General features: G+C 54.0%; 1 protein-coding gene across 2 annotated transcripts in view; it reads right to left on the reverse strand.

Annotated features, from left to right (window-relative positions):
• CUEDC1 (CUE domain containing 1) overlaps window positions 1-25,026 on the reverse strand; it is a 93,699-nt gene that overhangs the window by 9,877 nt on the left and 58,796 nt on the right. Inside the window, exons 2-6 of one of the 2 annotated variants that reach the window (XM_017538843.2) lie at window positions 15,404-16,043; window positions 9,610-9,737; window positions 3,031-3,157; window positions 2,113-2,305; window positions 727-810 (exon numbers count right to left, since the gene is read on the reverse strand). In XM_017538843.2, coding sequence (XP_017394332.1) covers window positions 727-810; window positions 2,113-2,305; window positions 3,031-3,157; window positions 9,610-9,737; window positions 15,404-15,733 — 862 coding nt within the window. In that variant the 5' untranslated portion in view covers window positions 15,734-16,043. The remainder of the gene's footprint in view (window positions 1-726; window positions 811-2,112; window positions 2,306-3,030; window positions 3,158-9,609; window positions 9,738-15,403; window positions 16,044-25,026) is intronic. The other variant, XM_037742127.1, reaches the window with a different exon arrangement.

The raw sequence follows: 25,026 nt of genomic DNA on the forward strand, positions 1-25,026 counted from the left end.
AAAAAAAAAAAAAAAAAAAAAAGACCATAAGATCCCCCAGGGCAGAGACCAAGACTTATCAAGTCTCTGAGTCCCATTACGGGGCATTTTGGGGTACGATGTGTCCTTTTCTTTCCTTTTTTTTTGAAGACAAGGTCTCACTCTGTCACCCAAGCTGGAGTGTAGTAGCATAATCACAGCTCACTGTGGCCTCAACCTCCTGGGCTCAAGTGATCCTCCCACCTCAGCCTCCTGAATAGGTGGTACTACAAACACATGCCACTATGCCTAGCTAATTTTTTGTATTTTTTTTGGTGGCGACAAAGGGTCTTACGTTGGGATTACAGGTGTGAGCCACTGCACCCAGCCGTGTGTCCTTTACTAGCCTACACTCAAGGCACAGGTTGAGAGTTCAGCCAGCCTGTTACACCCAAACAAAGTGTTGGGATTATAGGCATGAGCCACCACGCCCGGCCAACCTTATAATCTTGTAAGGAGAAATGTCCAGATGTGGGCTCAGAAGCCCAGCCGTGGCTGGACTGGAAAGACCCCAGGGCTGCTAAATGGAGCAGATGTGGAGGTGGGGGCAGAAGCGGCCTCGCCAGACTGCTCAGGAGGCCCAGGCCCCCTCCCACAATCTGGTTATTTCACCCTACTCCCAAACTCCAAATATGCAAAGCAAAGTTGGGTGTGACCCCCTGCGCCATGCCTCTAGGTTTCCGTCCCATCCCCGGAAGTCAAAGTTACCTGGGACAGGAGAGGGAAAGCCAAAGTCGTTTCCGACAGACACGCTGCTGGATTTAGATTTCTGGGATTCGTATTTCAAGCGATCTGGAAAAGGACCACATTCACAAGTCAAGGAGGTTAGCTCCTGGGCTCCCAGGGGTAGGCTGGGCTGGGGCGTGGTAGGTTGCTAGAGGCTGAGCCCCCAAATCACACAAGCACACAGGCACCCAAAATATGAGTGCATACAACATCTCCCAGCTCTCAAAGAACCAGCAGTGAAAGAAATTACTATCTGACAACTATCTCGAATGTCAGAATTAAAAGGACATGGAGAGATTATACAGTCCAAACACCCTCATTTAAAAGGAAAGACCCAGCCAAGTGTGATGGAATCACGCCTGTAATCCCAGCACATTGGGAGGCTGAGGCGGGTGGATCACCTGAGGTCAGGAGTTCGAGACCAGCCTGGCCAACATGGTGAAACACTGTCTCAACTATAAAAATGTAAAAATCAGCCAGGCGTGGTGCTATGTGCCTGTAATCCCAGCTACTTGGGAGGCTGAGGCAAGAGAATCGCTGGAACCTGGGAGGTGGAGGTTGCAGTGAGCCGAGATCGAGCCACTGCACTCCAGCGTGGGCCACAAGAGCAAAATGAGCCACTGTGTCTCTAAATAAATAAATAAATAAATAAAGGAAAGGCCTTGAGACTTCCAGCACCTTTGCTGCAGAGCTGGGGCTCACCTTGGGCCTCAACTCAGCCTTATCCCTGCACAACTTGCTCCTCCCCCACCAACACACCATCAGTTAACACACACAAGCGCTCATGCTATGGCCATCACAGTGACAGAGCTCCAAGGCCCTCTCATTTCCTCTAGCCCAAACACACTTCCACCCCGCAGGGGAAAGGCAGCCAGGCTGGGGAGCTGGGTCTCCAACCCAGAGACTACCCAAATACCCACAGAGTTCCAGAGCCCCTTCTAAGGCCTTCCACTCACGAGCTTCCCACGTTCTGGTGCCCATGGAGCCAGTCATTCTATTCCCCGAGCTCCAGACACATCATGCCTGCCTTAGGGCTAGTGCTGTGAGGAAGGGCAGTGCTCTTCTCCCTGCTTCCCTGTGCCAAGGCCAGTGCCTGGCACAGAGCAGATGTGCAAAGGGAAGAAGGCCTAAGAGTGTACACCCTCCTTCCTCTGAGTCCCGAGGGAGAAAGGGGTGGCCAGTGACGCAGGTCCCCATTGGCAAAATTCTGGGGCTCCCCTGGGATAACCTGGTGGGAGTCATGCCTCGTAGGACAGAAAGCACCTGACCCCCTCAGCCCCCAGCTCAGTGCTTTCCTGAGCCCCAAGGCTAAAGCCAGCATCACTTCCCTTCTTCAGCCAGGGAGAAGCGGCTGCGTGCACTGCCCACCTCTCTCAAGGGCGAGGAGGAAGTCGCGGTTCCGCTGCAGCTCCTTCATGAACTCCTCATTTTGCAGGAAAAGCGCGATCCTCTCGTCTTCCAGATACTGCTTCCAGCGGCTCTCCTGGTCTCGGGGCCCTGGCCCGGCCATGGCAGGCGGACCTCCCTCTCCACTCCCATGCTTGGGGCCCCCAGCATTACCCTGGGGAGTGGAGAGAGCACGTTGAATGCATACACACAAGGGCATGTGTGGCACAAACACCCACGTCCCTCTGGTTGCACACACGCCCTGTCCAACATCCTGCAGCCCTCCCTTGAGGCTCACACCTCCTGATGGAACCTGGTTGCCAGCCAAAATCCAATAGACAGGTCAGAGCCCTCGCTGCAGGGGACGTAGCAGGAGCCTAAAACCTATTTTTCCTCCACATCACGGACCACCATCTACAACCTGAAGAGTCCTGGAAAGAAATCTGCAAACCATGGAACAGCCTACACGTGGATTCCCAAACTCAACCCTCTCCCTGCACCAATGGCCTCAGAGCGGACCTGCCCTGCTGTGGAGGCACCTTGGGGCATGCCACCATCTAGGGAGAAGCTGCCTCTGGCCCTTTCCCAAGGAGGAAGGGGAGTGCCCTGGCCCTCCACCATTAGCTGCCCTATGCCCGCTTCTCTCCAGCCTGAGGTGACAGCTGCGGCAGGCAGCCTCCTTGAGCTGTCACCTTCCCTGAATACAACAGGAAACCTCCAGGCCCAGGCAGGAAGCGAGGCTTTCAGTTCAGCGTCCCTTCCCTACAAACCCAGAGCAACAGAAATAGCTCAGCCTGGATTTAAAGATCAGGAAGTAAAACTGGCTGGCACAAATTGTGTGGGCAAAGAGAGCTGCTGGACAGGCAGGTGGGAGTAGAAGGTGGGGGCGGCCCCCATTACCTGTATGCTGTCCAGCTGCTGGGGCAGGATGCGGAGAAAGTCATCGGGGAGGTTGCCCAGCAGCGGTGGGTTCCAGTTCCGATAGCGCCTCTGGCTTGTAGGGGCTCCAGAGCCCAGCTCGTCAATCCTAGAGGATGGGAAGTGACAGGGAGGAGGGAGCCATCAAGCCCAACCCCAGGTCTCCTGGCCCCATCACACCAGGTCCTCAGGCAGGTCAGATCCTGCTCAGAGATTCCCATGGCCAGCTGGGTGCAGTGGCTCACACCTATAATCTCAGCACTTTGGGAAGCCGAGGCAGGCAGATCATGAGGTCAGGAGATTGAGACCATCCTGGCCATAGTGAAACCCCGTCTACTAAAAAAATTAGCTGGGCGTGGTGGCACGACCTGTAGTCCCAGTTACTCCGGAGGCTGAGGCAGGGGAATTGCTTCAACCTGGGAGATGGATGTTGCAGTGAGCCAAGATCGTGCCACTGCACTCCGGTCTGGGTGACAGAACAAGACTTCGTCTCAAATTCACCATGATCAAGTGGGTTTCATCCCAGGCATGCAGGGATAATTCAATAAATACAAGTCAATAATGGGATTCGTCTCAAAAAAAAAAAAAAAAAAAAAGATAAGATTCCCATGGCCTCCACTGCCTCCAGAACAAAGGCCTGTCACTCTGCCTCATCACTGGAGACTTCTCCACCAGCCTCAGCTAACTCCCTGCCATTCACTGCTCTCCAGTCACTCAGCGCCTCCCAGATCTCTAGACCTGCAGAGCTGTCTGTCCATGGTGCTCATGTGGAACGCTGTGGATGTAGACGTACTGTTTACGAATGTCCCCTAAAGACGGCAGGAATCGCATCCTTTCATGCTTCTATCCTAGCACCTACACAATGCCAGTCTCATGATGCTGAGTGACAGGTATGGTCCAAAGAAACAGACACATAAGCCCCAGCAGCACAGCCTGCTGCATGTTGGTTTGCTGAGAAGGGGGCATGTGGGGACGCCAGGATCCCTGTAAATCCAAGCTCCAGTTCCGGCTCAACTACCAGCCAGTAGGGTGGTCTTGGGTGGGCCCCTATTCCCCTCTAGGGCTCAGTTTCCTCATCTAGAAACTGCTGTCTCCCTGCCCAGGTGCCGGGGAGCCCCTCAGGAGGCTGTGTCCTGAGCAGTGACGTGTTGATGTAAGTGCGCAAGGATCTCGCTCTCAGGGCGCCCTGGGGCCAGCCGCTCTTTCCAGGTCTGGCATGTGTGTGGCGGGAGCTCTGTGCCATGGCAGAGCCGACAGCTGGGCAAGGCAGGAGAGGAAGAGGGGACTGGCTCACACCCTCCCTGACCCCCAGGCTCCCGCCCTGCTGCCTGGGCCTGAGGGCAGCCTGGAGCCCGGCCAGGAGTTCCCCACAGCTCCATGGCAGCCTGCAGCGTGGCAACCGCAGGACACGTGTTCCGCTGAATCAGGGAAACGGCGCACTGAGCAGGCAGCCGCGCTCTGAGCAGGCAGCCGAGGGTCGGGCGGTGGGGGCCGCTCTCACTCTCTGGGCCTGGCTTTGATTTGGTCTCCAGCTCCAGGAATCCCGCCCGCCCCCTCACTGGAGGGGAGCTTTTCCGGGCTGCCGCTGACTATGGAAATAACTTCCTTTCCTTTTCTATTTTGGGCGGGTGGCCGGTGGCGGGGGCGCGGGGAAGGGGCGGGGGCGGCAGCAGACAGCATAACCAGCTGCTAAGTGCCTGTGGGGAGCTCAGCGCTCACAGACTGGAGCCAAGGGAACCCCATCACGCCTCGTCCACCCTCTCGCTGCGCAGACACAGGGGGAGAGGGAATGGTCCGGAAAGGAGCTCGCATCACAACCCCGGACTCCCATTCCACGGCCAAATTTCCTTCTATATCACTGCCACCTTCTGTCACTGTTGGAGGCTTCGTTTTTCTCCAAAGGCCAGAGATGGGGAGAGAGGGAGCCCCATCTCTCAGGGACCCACAGACCAGCCCAGGCCAGAGCAAAGAGGAGTCCTCTCCAGGGGCATTGCCCGTTCTTGGATCTCAGGGTCTTCATCTGGGACGTGGATGCCCATCCCCAATTTAACCACACCTGGGAGCCACCCAGGAAAGCAGCGGAGGGAGGACCCCAGAGGTGCATCTGGACCCCTCCAGCCATGAGGCATCCAAGTGTTGAACAGGACAAGATGGAGGAAGTCCCTGTTCTCGGCTGAGTTTCCCTTGCTGCTGGGCCTGTGGCCCTGAAGGAAGGCCAAGCCCAGCCCCCTCCTGGCCCCTTGCCTGGCACTGGTAGAGATGAGGTCAGCCCACAGCTGCGTGAGCTGGGGGCCCTGAGCACAGGCAGCCCAGGCAACTCCATTGTGGTCGGAAAGGAATGTCAGAAATGAGCAGAGACGCAAATACAAAAAACTTCCAAGGCTGTAATTTTAACGGAAAAACAGCAGGCGGCCTGTGTGGAGGGGTCCCCTGGGTTTCAGAGACCGACTTTCTTTCAGACAGATGGAAGGAAAGATAGGCTGGGGGAGGGGAAGGAGACAGAAGCTGGGGAGGATTTCCCAGCCCAGAGCCTCTGCCTCTGGACCCCAAAACTACAACTTCAAGCCCCATCGAAACCTCAGGTTTACCCATGGAACATCAGACGTGATGGAAAAGGATTTCAGAGACAGGCCTTCCAAGTACAATTTTTGGTAAAAACTGGACATTGAGGTCCAGAACAGGTTCAGGCCATGTCCCGGGACACAGAGATCATCCAGATAGAACCTGGGCCCAGGGATCGTGACATCTGAAGCATGCTCCCAGTGTTGCCTGCCTCTCTGTGCCCTAGCAGGACAATGCTCATGCTCCCAAACTCTGCCCCATACACTGGCTCTCAGCACCCCAGTGACTGGAGGTGGCAGAAGGGAGGAGGCCACTCCCCTACTCAAATCTGATCTCCCTCAGCAGCCAGAGGAAGATTCCTAAAACACTAACCTGGTCCTGTCACTCTCCAGCTTAAGGCCTTTGAAAGGCTCCCAGGCTGCAAGAGAAGATAGAAGCTCCTTGGAGGGCCATAGGGCCCTTGATCTGCCTGCCTGTCCAGCCTCACCTGCCGTTAGATGCTTCCAGTAGGTCCCACATGGGCCCTCTTCCTGCCTCCAGTCCTCGGCACGTGCTGCCTCCTTTGCCCGAGCACCGCCCTGTCCTCTGCTTCTCCAGATTACTGCCATGTGGTCTTCAGCTCACAGCCTGGACATCAGTTTCTCCTGGCAGCCTTCCCTGCCCCCATGTCTTCGGCTTCTCTAGACCCTGATCTCCTTGGCAGTGGGTGGGGAAACAGGCAGTGCCGTATTCACCTCCACATCACACACACGCCTCAGCACATGGTTCACACACATGGTCCAGCAACGCTGAGCTCACCTCCTCATCACACACACGGCTCAGCACATGGTTCACACACACGCCTCAGCACATGGTTCACACACATGGTCCAGCAATGCCGAGCTCACCTCCTCATCACACACACGGCTCAGCACATGGTTCACACACATGGTCCAGCAATGCCGAGCTCACCTCTTCATCACACACACGGCTCAGCACATGGCTCACACAGATGGTCCAGCAATGCCATACTCACCTCATCACACACATGGCTTAGCACCTGCATACAGCAGGCGACTCAGTAAATGCTGGAAATGAATATCCTGGATGGAGGGACTGGACAAGGTGCTGGAGATGCCTAGAGGCCCAGATCTAGCAGAGCCATCCTGGGGCAAAGGGACCCATGCCTCTACTGAAGACTAGCCTCTGGGGGAAGCCTCGCCCCTGGTCTCAATGCTCAATATTAGAGCTGAACTCAGAGGCCAGCAAGTGTAGCTGGCAGACAGGAGGGAGCAGTAAACCACTGATTATAGGTCTGGTCTAAATCTGGGACTGTGCTGAGTGCCCCACACATATCTCATTCAATCCTCCTGGAGTGCAAAGGTAGAAATTAATATTCCCATTTCAGGTGAGGCAAATGAAGCTCAAAGAGGTTAAGCAATGAGCCAAAGGCCACACAGCAAAGGTGCCTGAAGAATCCTAAGCTAGGCAGCTGAAGGAAGGGGTGGGAAAAACAGACCACTTCCGTCTGATTCCACAGGTCAAGTACCTCTCAGCGCATCCACTCCCAGCCCTGCAAAGCCTTCATTTCCTGAGTCAGGTTCCAGAACCTCAAGCAAGAGCAGTAACTTGTCTAAAGCCCACAGGGTCTGAACAAGACCTCCTGAGCCTTGGTCTAGTGCTGAGGTTACCTTGCCCCCAAGTGGGGCTCCCATCACTGGGCTGCACTGCCCTGGCCCCCCACCCACAGAGGCTGAACACCCAGCCAGAGTAGGGAGAGGGTGTGGATGCTCATACCGTATTTATACTGGGATTTTCAGCCAAGCATGATGGTATGTCCTATAGTCCCAGCTACCCGGGAGGCTGAGGCGGGAGGACTGCTAGAGCCCAGGAGTTCAAATTCACCATGGGCAACATCATGAGACTGTTTCTATTTAAAGAAGAAAAAAAAAATCCTTTCTCTTATGGCCTCAGTTGAACTTCTTGCAAAAGCATCTTGGGATATTAAAAAAAAAAAAAAAAAAAAAAGGTGGAGGCAGGGCAGGCACAGTGGCTCACATCTGTAATCCCAGCACTTTGGGAGGTGGGTGAATCACCTCAGGTCAGGAGTTCAAGACCAGCCTGGCAACATGGTGAAACCCTGTCTCTACTGAAAATAAAAGTTAGCTGGGTGTAGTGGTGCATGCCTGTAATCACAGCTACTGAGGAGGCTGAGGCAGAAGAATAGCTTGAACTCAGGTGGCAGAGATAGGAGTGAGCAGAGATCATGCCACTGCACTCCAGTCTGGATGACAGAGTGAGACCCCATCCCCCCCCCCCCAAAAAAAAAGTCAAAGGAAAAATCATGTCGCTCTGGGCTCTGTGGCCCATCCCAGTCTGCAAGTCCTGCCTAGGCCCCACCCAGACCCATCACTCACTCCCCACCTCCCACTCCAGGACAGCCTGCCAGCTCTTCGTACCACTCATGATAAAGATCCCAGCTCTGTTCCTGTCCCTGACTCAAAATACTTCCCTCCCTCCTCCCCTCAATAACTTTCTAGGACTCTATGAGCTCCCTAAGCTGCAATCAGAGATTTTTCTCATTAGGGAGGTGACAGGATAGGGCAGTGAAGGGTGACAGGCTGCAAGTCAGAGTGACCTGGATTCCAACTCCAGCTCTTTGTCTTGGGGAAGCCATGAGACCTCTCAAGGCCCAGTTTCCTCGTCCATAAATAGGGATGATGACAACAGTCCCCACCTTTGCGTTAAATGTGATGGTGTTGGTAAAGAACCTTCGTTTCTGGCACTGGAAGGGTGCTTGGTCAATGCTAGCTATATTTGCCTGATAACAGAGTTCTCCACCACTGCTCTAGGGCTGTTCTGGGGGAAGAGAAGATCCAACTGGGGCAGGTGTCCTCTCCCATCATCCCCCCAGCCCCTCACTACTTCAGGCCTGAGCCATTCTAAGAAACGGCAGCTCTAGAGCAAAGAGGCCACCACATCCCAGCTCCAGCAGCTCCAGCACAAACGTGGAGCCTAGAAAAACAAGCACCCAGAGACCCATGGGACCTTGTTGCCAACTAGTTTCATTTGATTGATTGATTGATTGATTGACTGAGATGGGAGTCTCATTCTGTTGCCCAGGCTGGAATGCAATGGTGCCATCTCAGCTCACTGAAACCTCCACCTCCTGGGTTCAAGCAGTTCTCCTGCCTCAGACTCCCAAGTAGCTGGACTTAACAGGTGTGTACCACAACGCCCAGCTAATCTTTGTGTTTTTAGTAGACATGGGGTTTCACAATGTTGGCCAGGCTGTTTCTCGAACTCCTGACCTCAAGTGATCTGCCCGCCTTGGCCTCCCGAAGTGCTGGGATTACAGACATGAGCCACCAGGCCCAGCCTAGCTTCATTTTAAGCTTCCAAATTACAGAGCTAACCTGGGAGATGTTTCCAGGGACTTTGCAGTCTACCTGCCTCCCATTATCAAAATACCCCAACCAAAGAGACTTGCTGTCATTGCTGAAAAATCCCCACAACATCCCTAGCCCAAGGATGGCAGATAGCCATTCCATCAGTTACTGATGACTGACTGGGAATGCTGTGCTCTGTGTTGATGGGGATCTGAGGCTCAGTGTTGACTCAGCAGGAAAGAGCACAGTGATTAATCAGTAGTGTTTGCTGTGGGTTTGGGAGGGGAAGTGTCAGTACACAGTCCCTATATTTGTCATTTCTACTCTGGCATCTCCCTTGACTAAAATCTCCCAGAAAGCAGAGGCTGAGTTTTACTTAGCTCTGTGTCCCATGTGGTACGAGACACACTACCTAGCCCAGAGTAGGAATCTAGGAAATGTGTGTTCTTGCAATCCTTACATTTTGCAAGTTCTCCTTGGTATCTAGCTAAAATGTCTCTTGCTGCAGTAGAATCCTGTTCTTTGAGAATGTACTGAGGGGTCCAGCCAAGTTTCCCACTGTTCGTGCACAGCCCCAGCCACTGATCCTCTTCCCTACCGCCCTGCGCTCTGAGACAAGACAGATCCTCACCGGGGAGGCGGAGTCGGGGGAGCCAGAGGGTAGGGCCGGTCGAACATGTGCATGTGGTAGGCTGGTGGGGAGTACACAGGCGGGGGCTCTTCATCTGAGCTGTCGGGTTCCAAAGTCCTCTCCAAGATCTAAATCAGAGGCAACAGAGAAAGACTTATTAATCATCCCTCCTTGAATTTAAATGCCGTTTAGACAAAACCAAGTGTGGGAGGGCGGGTATATAATAAGGGAGCTCCGTGTTGCTGGTAGGGGTGTCAATCGATACAATCAACCACCTTAGAAAAGTGCCTTTTTGAAGAAGCTAAACACACGGCTACCTCTGACCCTCCAGTTCTAGCACAGTCCACAGACATCAAATTATTTGTCCCCAAAAGAGTGTTCACAGCAGCATTCTCCCTCCATGTGCAGTCAAATGCAGGCAGACAAACATACAGTGCTCAGGGTCAGAGTGGCGTGCCCTCAACAGGGTGGGTAAGGGTGAGAACGGACACCAGGGGCACTCCAGGTTCTCGGGATGATGGTTCTTGAGCTGGTGCTGATAATATGATCTATTCACACTGTGAAACTCCACCGAGCCGCACGCGTGTGACTCATGTGCTCCTTTACCCACGCTTTTCTTTGATAACATCATTCATACCCTCTCTCAAAGTACCTCCATGTCTCTGATCTCATCTTAACCTCAAACAACCTAGAGCAGTAGGATATGGCTCATTATCCCATCTTACACAGAAGGAAACTGAGTCCAAGGCTAAGTGACATGGCAAATCCACAAACGTTTTAGAACTGAGTCTTCAACTTGGACCACAGGGATCTTTCTTTTTTTTGTTTGCTTGTTTTTTTGAGACAGGGTCTTGCTCCGTCACCCAGGCTGGAGTGCAGTGATTCGATCTTGGCTCACTGAAACCTCCGCCTCCCAGGTTCAAGCGATTCTCCTGCCTCAGCCTCCCAAGCAACTGGGACTACATGTGCCTGCCACCATCCAGGCTAATTTTTGTATTTTTAGTAGAGATGAGGTTTCACCATGTTGGTCAGGCTGGTCTCAAACTCCTGAGCTCAGGCGATCCACCTGCCTTGGCCTCCCAAAGTGCTGGGATTACAGACGTGAGTCCCAGCTATACCGTGACCGGCCCAAGGGTCTTTCTCTCAGGTGCACTGGCTGCACACTCAGGTTGGACTCTCAGGACAGAGAGTAGCAAGGGGCGTGCCAGGGATGTCCGCTCTCCTTCCCAAGCTCTTGTCTTTATCTAAGAGCCAAGAAGAAGGACAGGGAGAGGCCAACAGCTGGGCAAAGTCTGAGGTTCCTACTCCACTGACCCACCTATACTCTTCCCCAGAGACCCAGAGAGGAGTTTGGGGCAACAGATGGGACCCCTGACTGGAAGATTCCTCACAACACAGCCCAGCCTGGCCTACACCTTCGCCTCCTGCTCACTCCCCTCACAACTCTGTTCCCATCTCCTCCAAGATCAAAGAACATGGGAGGAGCTCAGAGGCTGTGAATCGAAGGTGCCCCAGAGTCCCCAGACCTCAAGTGAGTTTGCAAAAGTCACCATCATAACGCTGCCTGTATAAGCCTGGGCTGGGCCAGGCTGCATTGGCACATCTCTGATCTGAGACCAGCCATGCCCAGCACACACAGCCTCCCAGGGGCATCTGGGAGGTAGGGAGGTGAGCCTGTGCATGTGATCACACATACACATACACACACAAACATACACACATACACATGCACACACACATTTGTACACCCATGCATGCACACACACATGTACACACACACACATGCAGGCACACACACGTACTCTGCAGTGCTCTGCACACACACAGCTAGCTCAACCCAAGGAGGCCTCCAGCCCTGGAATGCACTGACGTTCTTTCCTTTGAGGCGGAAAGTATTTAAACAGATGCTTTCGCAGGAAAGGAAGAATGCAGCGCTTGGCAGGCCACTGCTCTGTTTACCCCAAATTTCCACAAGAAAGGAAAAAAGAGAGAGAATGCTGTAAGCGCTGCTCCTGCTCCCTGGCACAGGACAGTGGCCCAGCGAGTCCCTGGTGCACTTAGAGAACTTGCTGCTGCTGTCCCCCAGCCCAGGTGTCCCGTTTCCCAGACCCTCTGCTCTGAGGGACAGGGCTCTGGGCTGCAGCCTTGAGGCCGCAGGTGGGTGGTGGGTCTCGGTGGCTGGCCTGGACTGTTCCCACTGACCTGGGCCTGAGTGCAGTGAGTGAGGAGAGCTCAGTAGAACTGTCCCCTGAGGGAAGCTGCTTGGGACTTCCTCTGACCGCAGCCAGCAGCTGTCAGCCCCCCAGACTCAAGGGTGATCAGGCCTCCCCAGCCACACCAGGAGTCCCCCTCCTGCTCCTCTGCGCAGCCTCCCAGGGCAGCAAGACCAGACATGCATCAGAGCCTCCTGGAGAGGACTTGGGAAACACAGAGAAGGCAGGCGGCCGGCCAGGCAAGCTCCAGAATGCAGGGCCCGAGTCCCAAGAATAACCACAGCAGTGCTGCTGGCCTCCCTGGCCTCTCCCCTCATCCTCACCAGCCACAAAGAGGTTGTTCTTCTGGCTCAAAAGGTGCTGAAGTTTTGGGCTCTGCGGCCTCCTGGCTTAACTTTGTGGGTGATGGATGCCTGCCAGGTGCTCCAGGGGGCAGGGTCTGGGCCATTTATCTGACAGGAGATATTTCTCCATGGCAAGGATACCCCTCGGGCCAGCCTACCATCCATCAGCCCCCAGAAAGGGGGCTTTTTCCAGTCAGCAGTTATTGTCATTCCAGCTGCGGCTCATAAATTTTCCGAAGCACTTTCCGCTGGCTCAGGAGCTGCCTGCCTATGGGCCCAGGCAGAGTTCCAAAGGTAGGGGGTTGGGGAGGCTGCCAAGAGAGGGGAGGGGTACCGGGCGGGGGCTCAATTCGGAAAGCAAGATTCTTACAGAAACAGAAGCGCACACAGCAAGGGCCTGCCTAGGGGGTGGTGAAGCCTGACAGAAGCTCACAAGGCTGTGGGGCCGTGGACAAAGGAGGAAATATTACCCTCCCTGCCAGATTGTCAGGGCAACTCAGACTGCAGAAAGGGTCAGAGCTGGCAGAGAGCTTTCTTTCCAGGTCACACTTAATGCATGTACAGTTGACCCTTAAATAACATGAGTTTGAACTGCACGAGTCCGCTTACAGGCAGATTTTCTTCCACCTCCACCAACCCTGAGACAGCAAGACCAACCCCTCTTCTCCCTCCTCCTCCTCAGCCTACTCAGTGTGAGACCGTGAGGATGAAGCCCTTTACCATGATCTACTTCCACTTGATGAATACAAAACATATTTTGTCTTGCTTACGATTTTCTTTTTTTTTTTTTTTTTTTTTTTTTTTTTTTTTTTTTTTTTTTTTTTTTTTTTTTTTTTTTTTTTTTTTTTTTTTTTTTTTTTTTTTTGAGACGGAGTTTCGCTCTTGTTACCCAGGCTGGAGTGCGATGGCGCGATCTCGGCTCACCGCAACCTCCGCCTCCTGGGTTCAGGCAATTCTCCTGCCTCAGCCTCCTGAGTAGCTGGGATTACAGGCACGCGCCACCATGCCCAGCTAATTTTTTGTAGTTTTTAGTAGAGACGGGGTTTCACCATTTTGACCAGGATGGTCTCGATCTCTTGACCTCGTGATCCACCCGCCTCGGCCTCCCAAAGTGCTGGGATTACAGGCGTGAGCCACCGCGCCCGGCCTGCTTACGATTTTCTTAACATTTTCTTCTCTCTACCTTACTTTAGTGTAGAAATACGGTATATGCTACATACAGCATACAAAATATATATTAATCTGTTATATATTTTTTAACAGTAAGACTGTTTTTAACAGTAAGACTGGAGGTCCACAACAGGCTATTCGTAGTCAATTTCTGGGAGAAACAAAAGTTATATTCAAAAGTGGATTTTTGACTTCATGGGGGGATTCACTGTCCCAAGCCCTGCATTGTTCAATGGTCAACTGTATCTGCAGACACATACATACACACACATGCACGCACACACACAGACACTCTCTCTCTCTCTCTCCCTCCTTCTTTCTACAAAGAGCATCGTATTTTCTAATACTCCTTCCACCATCTACTCCAAGTAGGTCAAAGGAGTGGTCTCCCAGGAGAGAGAGAAAACTGCCAAAGACAGCAGCAACATGTATTCATTCAACAAACACTCCTCAGTGCTTGCTATGTGCCTGTACTGTCCTGGGTGCTGCAGGTGACCAGGGATAAGCCAGATGTCTTTGCCAAGAGAGCTTCTCCACCCAAGGAGAAGTCTCAGCAGCAACCAGTAAGGAGGAAAAGCAAGGAGACTTTGCCCTGCAGGATGACTGATAGAGAACAGGGAACGAGGGTAATAACAACAGCACATCGCAAAGTTTGTGAGGCCTAGAATAGATGACACATCAGGCCAGGCGCGGTGGTTCATGCCTGTAATCTGAGCACTTTGGGAGGCCAAGGCAGGTGGATCACCTGAGGTCAGGAGTTTGAGACCAGCCTGACCAACATGGTGAAACCCTGTCTCTACTAAAAACTACAAAAATTAGCTGAGCATGGTGGCATTTGCCTGTAATCCCAGCTACTCAGGAGGCTGAGGCAGGAGAATCACTTGAACCCAGGAGATGAAGGTTGTAATGAGCTGAGATCGTGTCATTGTACTCCAGCTTGAGCAAGACTCTGTCTCAAAAAAAAAAAAAAAGAAGAAGAAGAGATGACACTTAGGATGATGATGCCTGTCACAGGTCGGGACTCAATAAAGAGTGGAGTTAAATACCTCCTGCTGCGTCCTGGGCTTATCCGTGGCTGCATGTCCCAGATGGTCTTGTGGACAGCAACCTTCTCATTAACCGACTCTGTGTGCCTCAGTCTTCTGCACCAAGCACCTCAGGCTCTGCTTTGACTGGGGGACCAGACATCCACTGAACTCTTGGGTGGGACTGGGAAGGACTCACCACCTCCAGCAGGTGGGTACTGATGCAGTAGGCACGTCCCCTGTCTCCAGCCACTTCCCATAGCTTGGCTATGGCTCACTACCGCCTCCATCAGGCCACAGTGAGAGGGATTAAGTGTCAAGTCTGATTCCTCACTCCCTTTCCGTGGCCAAGCTCCCAGGATACAGCCGCACTTTTTCTCAGCGTCAGGGCTTTGTCAAGCTCGTTAGTCTCCTCTCACTCTAGGACCCTGAAGATGGTCCTGCAGCCAGTTCCCCAGCCACTCAGGCGCTATTTCACCTCCCAGCTTCTGCAGGAGCTGTTCCCTTTGCCTGCACACCCTTTCCCTGGCTTCGCGCTTCCTTCGGGTCTCAGCTTAGAGTCTCGGCTTAGCTCCCTCTGGGAAGCCACCCGTTCCTGCCGCTTCCACATCTCCATGGAGCACTTATCATTCCGGCCGCCAGTACCCACTCCTGTGCTTCTGGTCCACACTGGACTGTAAACTCCAGGAGGGCAGAAACTTGGTCTGACTTGGCCACACTAGCGGACTCCAGGCCTGGAAGTGGAGTTTAGTATGTTGGGGTGGGGCCTGGGTACCTCCACTTTTAACAAGCACCTTGATTCTGATGCCTCCTGACTTGGGGTCCAGTGCCACGCCTCGCACACCACGGAATGGGTGCTCAGTGTTTGTTGAATGACTGCATGATTTCTGCCCATAAAATAAGGTCACAGACGGATGGTACTTTTTCCTAGGGGAAGTAAGGCTGCTTGCCAATTAGAACCCAGACAGCGGAGTAACCCAGGCCCTCTTAGGCTCCAACAGTGGTTGGAGCTGGTGGTGAATTACCCGGGCCGCGCCCCTACCTCCGGGGGGATGCTGTCCTCGGAGTCGGAACTGTCCTCGTAGACGCCGCCACCCCCGCCCTCCAGGTTCATCTGCAGCAGCTGGTCGATGGTGGCGTCCACCGCGCCACTGTTGGCGCGCAGCACGCATTCGATGATGTCGTAATCCATGTTGGGGAACATGGTCTTGAAGTCGTCCATGGCCTGGTTGAACTCCAGGCGGCGCACCTGGCGGGCCGGCCGGCTGTTGTTGAGCTCCTGGGGGGCGGCCGCGCCTCCCCCGCCCCCGCGCGTACCCGCGGTGCCGCCCCCGCCGCTGCCGCTGCTGCTCCGCCGGAACAGGCTGGTCATTTTGCGGAGCCGCTGGGGGAAAATGTTTCTAGGCGGCCACAAAGCCCCTTCCCCAGGGTCTTTCCGCCGTCAGCGTTTGCTTGCTCCGCAGCCGGGAGCAGCTCACTCCTGCGCCTCCTCCGCCCTGGGCGGCCAGGCAGGAAGGGGCTGCCGAGGGCCCCGGGTCTGGAGACTGTGGGTTCGGGTCCAGGCGGCCCTCGGAGAGCGGTCCTCGCGGGGCAGTGGCATGCGGGCCGGGCCGTGCTGGGGCTGGACGGCGGGTCATCCACACCCCCGGGGCATCCTGCACCGGCTCCACGGACGGTCCCACCTGAAACCAAGGGAGAGAGTCAGGGCCGAGGCTAACAAACATGAGCTCAGGGTGGCGGCCAAGGGCCATTAAGAAATGAGGGCAAGGAGGCGCGACCCCTACCACGCGCAGGGGAGACCTCCTTCTCCCTCCTGCTTTCTCCCCAGCTGCAGTAAAAAACTCCCACAGTTCTTTGCTAGCACAGGACAGCTACCAGTTAGCAAGGGCTTCGTCAGTGCCGGGTACCAGCCTAAGTGCTCTGTGTGGGCCAACTCATGACAATACTGTGATGTAGGTGCTAGTATTCCCATGTTGCAGATGGGAAAACTGAGGCATAGACGCTGAGTTCGTGGAGGAGCCAGAATTTGAACCTGGGACATACGGCCCCCCAGCCACTGGTCTTTACCATTACCCATACTGCCAAGGGCCCCTGAAGACCTGATTGAGGAAGGAGGGGCTTTTTAAAGACGTCCTGCCTCTCTGATCTCTAGTCCCTATTCTCATTTGTCCACATCACTGCCCCAACATCGTGATCCCACCACCAGGGCAGGCATCTCAGGCAGAGCTCCAAGGAACCCCAGGGACAGCAGAGATGAGAAACGGGACTTGCCAGTGTCACCGGGAGCTTCCAGCCCGAGAGAGGAAACAGGGTTCCATCCTGGCAGAGCCTTGGGCTCATATGGGAGGCCCAGTTCCCACTCTTGGAAAACTCATGTCAGGCCCTAAAACTCAGTCCACTCTGACCAACCCAACAGAGAGAAGCAGAGATGCAGGGCCATTGTCAATCCCTAAACTTCATTTTCTGCACCCCAGGGTCAGGCTGACATGTTTTATATCACAGACACACTTGTTCTTATGGGACACTCAGTGTTCTTACATAGTTTGAAAAATCCTAGAAGTTTTTTCTCAAAGTTGTCTTGAGAAACCATATACACCATAACTTCTGTTCTTATTTCCACCAAGCCCAGTTCCCCTGCCCCAGCCAGTGTGTCCCTCAGCCACCAGGGCCAGCACAGTGTCCTGACAACATGTATGGGTAGAACTGAAGATCAAGGGCAATGAGGAGCCTAAATCTGCCACAGAAAATCGCCCAGCCCACTCAAAACCAGGCATGTCAATCACTGCTAAGGTTGCATTTCTGTTAGCACAGACCACTGAGAATGGAATGTGCCCAAAAGCCAACTTCTGACTTTCTCATGCTTATTCCAGGCCTTACAGTAATTTTGTTAATTGTAGAAAAGTGGCAGCTTTATTATTTCTTTTTTTTTTTTTTTTTTTTTTTTTTTTTTTTTTTTTTTTTTTTTTTTTTTTTTTTTTTTTTTTTTTGGAGTCTCACTCCTCTTGCGCAGGCTGGAGTGCAATGGTGCGATCTCAGATCACTGCAACCTCCACCTTACGGGTTCAAGCGATTCTCCTGCAGCCTCCTGAGTAGCTAGGATTACAGGCGCCTGCCACCACGCCTGGCCAATTTTTGTATTTTTAGTAAAGACAGGGTTTTGCCATGTTGGCCAGCCTGGTCTCAAACTCCTGACCTCAGATGATCCACCCACCTCGGCCTCCCAAAGTGCTGGGATTACAGGCATGTGCCACCACCCCCGGCCTTTTTTTTTTAGACAGAGTCTTACTCTGTTGCCCAGGCTGGAGCAGTGGCGTGATCTCAGCTCACTGCAACCTTCGCTTCCCAGGTTCGAGGGATTCTCCTGCCTCAGCTTCCCGGGAAGCTTCCAACCCCAGGGGAAGAAGAAGGGTGACGGCAGGGCCTACATTTTACCCATTAGCAGCCCTCTGGACAGCTCCCTTGGGCTCTGGGCCTCTCTGAGCGTTGAGAAGCTCAGAAGCCCTCTCGCACCCCCGCTGCTTATAGGAAACCTGCAATGGTTCAGATGAGGCTGCAGCTCCTTCTCTATATTCCCCAGCTGTGGGGCCTCAGACAAGTCTCCCATCTTCTCCATGGCCCCATACCCTCATCTGGATGTGCCCCTTAGGGGGTTTCAATGGGAATGAAATAAGACAATTCTCAGCACAATGCCTAGACCCCAGGAGGCTGGTGCAGAGCCAGGAGTTGTGGGTGAACTGGCCAAGCTGCCCTGGGATAGGGAGATTCTAGGGGAGTCTTCCTCAGCACCTGGATGTCAATCCCTGGAACTCCTTCCACCCTCTGGAAGGAAATATGGATCCTCACAGCCCCAGGGGGAGGCCAGGCTGGTCTGGGCAACTGGAGACACAGCAGCTCAAGCAGCCGCTTCCATGTAGCCCAGGTGCAAAGCCTTGAAAACATCCTTGTGGGGGCCACGAAATGGAATGGGCTGACAACTCCAGTCCAGCCCCACCCCCTGCCTCACATTACAGGTAAAGAGCCAGGGACCCAAGTCTAAGAGGGAGTTGCCCGAGGACACACAGCAAGTAAAAGCAAAGTCTAGACTTGTCTCTTTTTCTTTGAGACAGAGTCTCCCTCTGTCACCAGGCTGGAGTGCAGTGGTGCCGTCTTGGCTCACTGCAACCTCTACCTCCTGGTCCAAGCGATTCTCCTGCCTCAGCCTCCCTAGTAGCTGGGACTACAGGCACGCACTACCACGCCCAGCTAATTTTTGTATTTTTAGTAGAGACGGGGTTTCATCATGTTGGCCAGGCTGGTCTTGATCTCCTGACCTTGTGATCCACCTGCCTCGGCCTCCCAAAGTGCTGGGATTACAGGCACGAGCCACTGCGCCCGGCCAAGTCTAGACTTTTCTATCAAAGGGTGGTTCTGTGGATGAAGAGAGTGCTCAGGAATAGTAATGGGAAACATTTTGATTTACAGAAGTACCACTTCCACAGGACTCTGTAAGGTCTCAGAGACTCCCAGGCTGCCTGTAGTTAGCACCAGGGGGACTATAGAGGCCCCCAATTCTCATAGCACTGTCCCTCTCTCTCCCTGGCTAAGCTCAGGGCAGAGTCTGAGGCCGTGGCTGCAGCGTGCCTGGGAGCAGGGTCAGAATTGTCCATGCCGGGCTGCCTTTTGCAACTAGCACTGCTCAAATGAAAAGCAGTTTAAAAAATACATGAAAGGATTAAGGCAAGCAGGAGACAGGTTTACAAGCTCATGCCAGGGGCTTTCACGTTTAATCTTCATTACAACTCCATGAGATAGGCATTACTGTCTCCATTTCATAGCTGTGGGAACCAGTTCAGAGAGGTTAGGTCAATTACCCAAAGTCACACAGCCAGTATGTGGAGAGGCCAGAATTAGGAACCCACTTCCTAAGAGAAAAAAAAAAAAAAATGCCAAGTAAGGCTCACAGGGCTACGAGCCAAGGAGTATGAGAAATTCAGCCATGTGTGCCCCGGGCTCAGGAGACTGGGCACAGCCCAGAGGACATTTCAGCAGAGGAAACATGACCCAGACAGCATGGTAGCAAGGTCTCTTGGCTCTGCTCCCAAGCTGGCTCTGTGACCTTGGAGAGACCGTACCACCTCTCAGAACCACAGCTGCTGAGCACTGGCAGGGAAAGAAGGAGATAAGCCCTGACTGGCTTCTGAAAAAGGAAGCCAACAGCCCACTGGGCTCATCAGACCTCTCGGAGGCTGACTCCAAGGCTCCCTTGAACTCATGGTTGTGGGTGACCCGGGGACCGGGAAGCAGAAACCCCACACCTGTCCTCCTCCAGGTCCCAGGGAGCCAGGATCAAAGTGGCCCTCCACCTCCCCTGTGAAGGAATCCAGGCCTGGCAGGGGTGGCAAACAGCCAACCTCCTCTCCTAGCATGAGCACGCAGCCAAGGCCTGAGTCACTCCCGGCTTGGCCCAGGGAGGTGGGCAAGCTGCCCCAGTGCAGTTCATCTGGCCTTGGCCAAGGTCATCCCAGCCAGCCTCCTGCCTGGTGCATCAGGCCCAGCGAGGGTCTGCATTGGGGCTGTGAGGGCTGGGGAGCCAGAATCCTGGTGCGCTTTCTGACGCTAGTAAGGCTGTGCAGCTTGGGGAAATCGTTTCATTTGTCTGAACCTCAGCTTCCTCATTTGGAGACATAAGGATAGTACCTCCTTGGAAGGAGTGTTAACAGAATGTCCACAGGTACCAGAAGCATAATAAGCACCCAATGAGACAGGCTACTGTGGCCTGGGGCACAGGCCTAGGACCTTTTCCCGGGCTAGACTCACTCCCTGAGCAATCTCATCCAGCCCGTGGCCTGGAATACCATCTGCATACTGATCACTGGCTCTCATGTGCTCTGACCTCTCCCGTGGGCACTCCCCTCAACTCCACACTCACACAGCCTCTCTGCTGCCTCCACTGGGACATGTAACAACAGCTCCAGCAACATGGATCCATCCCACCTGTGACCCCAGCCTGCTCCTCCCTTGCCTTCTCCATCTCTGTTAATGGCAACTCCCCCGGGCTCCAGCCAAAGCCTTTGGAGTCATCTTGGAGTGCTCTCATTCTCTTATGCTCTATGTCCAATTCACGGCAAAGCCTGTCTTCCAAATGAGTTCCAAATCTGGCCACTCCTTACCACCTCCACGGCTACCACGCCCTCCCTAACTCCCTGCCTCCCATTTGCCTGCCTAGTGACCCCTCATTACAGGGATCACGTCCTTCCTCTGCTCCACACTTCCCAGTGGCTCCCATGTCCCCAGAATACCCAGAGCTTACTGTGGTCAACCCACATGGTCCTGCCCGTGACATCTTTTGACCTTGCTGTCAAATGTGCATGCACACACACAGACAGAGCCTCACTCTCTGTGGCCACTTGGATCCTTGCTAGTCCACCAACGAGCCAAACACGCTCCCACCCAGGGGCCTCTGAACTTCCTTCTTCTTCTACCACCTGCTATGTTCTTCTCCCACATGTCTGCACGACTCCCTCCCTCCCTTCTGGTCCCTACTCAACCATCACCTTGAATGGGGACCAGTGAGGCAGGCCCAGCCCCCAACGTCCCAGTGTTCCTAACCCTTTAGGCTTCCCTGTCCTCCTCATGAAACAGACCACCTCGGACGTTATATATTTGTCACTGACATCTTCTCCACTAGAATGTAAGCTCCATAAGGGCAGAGGCTTTGCCATACTCACTGTGGAATCCCCAGCGGCCGAGTCAGAGCCTGCCATGGTCAATAGATATTTATTAGGCAGATGAGTGAGGAAGGGAAGGAAAGATGGAGGAGGGCAGTAACTGTGCGTTTCCCTCCCTTCGCTTCCTCCTCTCGCTCGCAGCAATGATGGGAGGGGGCTTTTCGGCTCCCAAAGCCCTCTCTCCCCGACACACTAATTTCCTCCTCACAACAAACCTGGAAGATGTATAGGGTCATGTGCTATTATCTCAATCCACAGACAAGGGGGTCGAGGCCCAGGCAGCCCAGTGACGTGGACACGAGGCTGACGGTAGGCTGCCCCTTTCCAAGCCAGTGCCAGCTCCAGGAGGCAGGAGGTAGACCCCCTCCTAGATCTGACTTGATCTTCCATTCTGCCCCCAAGGAGGACCAGGACCCAACCCTCAAAAGTGGGAGTTAGAACAGGAAGTCACAGGTCCCAAATGCCAGCACCTTCCTGCGTCCCACCCAGAGGTCACGCTTCTGGAAAGAGGTGGGACTCCTCAGACCAGCTCTGTCTCTGCACACCCCAGTCTCCCTCCTCTGAAAACCACCAAGGAGCAGACCCTGCGTCTGAGGTCTATCTGTGCTGTGATGCCTACCTGCAGAGGGATTTGCTTCTTGCCTAAGATCTGGGCCCAGCCCAGTGGCACTGCTAAGCCAGGCCACTAGGTGGTGTCCCAGAGCTCAGGCCTGGGCAGCTCCCAGGGAAAGGACCAGAGTGGCTTTTTCTCCCAGAACCCAAGAATGTGCCCCACCCCCACCCTTGGATTGATTAAAAGGGAGAAGAACCACTCAATTGCCCCAGGGGTCTTAGTACCCCAGACCCGCAGAGTTGTAAAATCATTTAGTCCTAGGCAGGAGATCTGTGGCACATGTGCCACCACCTTCTAGCCCTCGTCCTTGGCAGACATCACTAATCCATCCGGTATTACTGTCCTATAGCGCCCACACAACCTCAGGACCCTCTGCCACACAGCCTCTGCGCAGGCCACGACCAAATGATTAGAGCCGGCGTGCAAGACAACCCGCTTGCCCATGCCCTCATTCCCCGTGTGGGGAGACGGGGCCCAGGCTCACTCTGTCTCATTAGGAATCCAGGCTGCAAAAGCCAGTGGGGCCAGAATGAGGTCATATGACCCTGGGAGGCTTGTGTAACCGTGGTTGAGTCCTGCGGAAACCTCAAGTGGGTAATGGCAGACGCTGCCGGGCTGGGGCAGCGGCATCCTCGGCCAATTGTCACCTCAGAAGGGGTGGGGTGCGGGGAAATCTGCCTGAGCTTCTTGGCTTCAGTACTGAAGAGGCCCCAAAAGGGGGAGAAAAGAAGGGGAGGGGAGAGCAAGAGACAGATAGAGGCTCTCGGGGGGTGTGTGTGTTTGTGTGTCGGGGTGTGTGTGTGTGTGTATGTGTGTGTGTGTGTGTGTGGCAGCCCTGACAGAGACGCCTTGTCCTCCTGCCCCTGCCTCTGCTTGTTTTCTTGCCAAGCTATTAATGTCACTGCAGCTTCAAAAGCCGGGTGACCTTTAAATGCTGAGCCTCCTGCTCCTGCCCAAGGCACAGAAAAGGCTTAATGGAAACTCGACCCAAACGGCCACAGCTGCTGGGGCTGCAACAAAGCCAGCCTCATTCCCGAGGCCCCCAGAGTTGCTGGGCAGCCACACCTGTGCCCACCCCGGGGCAGTCAGGAAGGGCAAAGAGGGCCCTCGGGCATAGCCATTGGAGAAAAGAGGCCACTGGACCTGAGGGGAGGAGGCCCATCAGCCTCTTTTCACGCTGCTGTGTGACTTTGGGTACTTCTCTGGACCACTCATCTCTTCTGCATCTGTAAACAGGAGGATCTGATAAACGGACTCCTAAAGCTCTTTGCCAGGAAGAAGGCCTACTGCCACCCAGAGAAGCAGGACATCTGGTTTCCATGCCCATTCGGCAGGGCTGCTGGCAAGGGTGAGGCCAGGGGCAGCCCCTGCCTTCCCAAGGCTCCCACGTGTGCTGTGCAGGCTGGGCATGGCATGACCCCTGTGCTGCCCCCACCCCTATCACTTAGCTCTGTAAGGCTGGGGCATTCCTTTAAAAATTGTTTTTCATCTTCAAAAATCAGAAGAAAGGCCAGGCTTGGTGGCTCATGCTTGTAATTTCAGTACTTTGGGAGGCCGAGGCAGGTGGATCATCTGAGGTCAGGAGTTTGACACCAGCCTGGCCAACATGGTGAAACCCCATCTCTACTGAAAATAAAAAAATTAGCCAGCTGTGGTGGTGCATGCCTGTAGTCCCAGCTACTTGGGAGGTTGAGGCAGGAGAATCACTTGAACCAGGAGGTGGAGGTTGCAGTGAGCCGAGATCACGCCACTGCACTCCAGCGTGGGTGACAGAGCAAGACTCTGTCTCCAAAAAAAAAAAAAAAAAATCACAAAAGAAATTAGATTAAAAAAGACCTTTTATTTTCTAATTTTTCTCTCTCCTACCTCAACACTTGTGGCCAGCTCTGTAGCCAGTGGGAGACATGGGGCAGGGACGAAGGCAGGCTGTTTCAGAGGAGGTGAGCAAGGTCCCTCCCCCAGGGACAGATTGGCCCCAGAGCCTCAGCCCTAAGGACATCATCATTCATCTCTGCTCCTGAGGCCCAAATATCAGGCGTGGCCACCACAAAAGGCACCATCAAGAAGCCAACTCTGCCTTCCAGTGAAAAAGATCCAAGGTGAGGCTCCTCAGCAGAGAAACATGCCATTTGTTGGTTCCTCTAGCAAGGTAATGGTCATAATGAGAATAGATAACACTTATTGCCTGCTTCCTTACATGCTAGCCACTCCTCGAAGTGCCTCATTGCACTTTACCTCTCTGCATCCTCTCTACAGCTCTAGGAAGTACATATTACTACTGCGATTTCCACTCTATAGTAGAAAAATGAGGCGTTGAAGAGTTGAGTAACTTGTTCAAGGTCACACAGCTAAGTGGCCACGCTGAAATTTGAACCCAGAAGGTCTGATTCCAGAGTTAACACTGTCTCCATCAGGCTTGACCACCATGCCATATTCCCTAGAGCCAAGCACAGGGCCGGGCCCATAGCAAGAACTCAGTAACTGGGAGTTAAATTGAATTCTAAAGTGCAGTGTTGCCCCTGGAGAGGCTGGGGGTGCCTGGGTGCCGCTGGGGGTGTCTGGGTGCCGCTGGAGGCATAAAGGATGGTGCTTATGTCCAGGAAGCAAGAGAGAAGACAAAACTGCAGCAGTTTCTCCACAAAACCCTTTCCCACCCTACTGAAGTTGTCAAGTTGCCTGAGCAACCAACTGTTTTCCACCACAACCTGGGCTGGCTGGGGACTATTTCCACAACAATCCCTCTCTCCATCAACAGAAGCCTGGACCAGCTCAGCCAAGACATTTGACTCAGGTGCCTGGGAGGAGATCAAACCTCAGTGGATGAAGGGGGTTGCTGTCCCTGCCGCCCCTCCCCTCCCAGGTGCCATAGCTCTAGGGGACCCCACTGGGCTGGCAGGAACGTGCACGTTCATGCTACCAAGTCAAAGGGCCCAGGCTGGAGGAAGGAGGCCACTGGTAGCTCAGGTGCAGGCCCAAGGAAGCTGGGCTGGCTCCAGGCATGAGCTCATCTGGCCCAGGCCCAGCTTCTTGGGAAAAGGGGTCAGCTGCCCCTCCCTGGGCCTCTCCTATGGGCAGTCAGGCTGAAGGCTCCCCCACAGGCTGAGTTCTGAAGTCTAGACAGCAGTGGGAGACACCTCTGGGCCCCTGGGACAGGCAGCAATCAATGTCCCTCAATTTAGCATCTGAACAGGCCCAGGTAATCAGGCCAAGGAACCCATGATTAGAAAGGAGTGCTCAGGGCTGGGCGTGGTGGCTCACGCCTGTAATCCCAGTACTTTGGGAGGCTGAGGCGGGTGGATCACGAGGTCAGGAGATAGAGACCATCCTGGTCAACATGGTGAAACC

This window comes from Cebus imitator, unplaced genomic scaffold (assembly GCF_001604975.1).
Source record: "Cebus imitator isolate Cc_AM_T3 unplaced genomic scaffold, Cebus_imitator-1.0 Scaffold115, whole genome shotgun sequence".
NCBI classification, from domain to species: Eukaryota; Metazoa; Chordata; class Mammalia; order Primates; family Cebidae; genus Cebus; species Cebus imitator.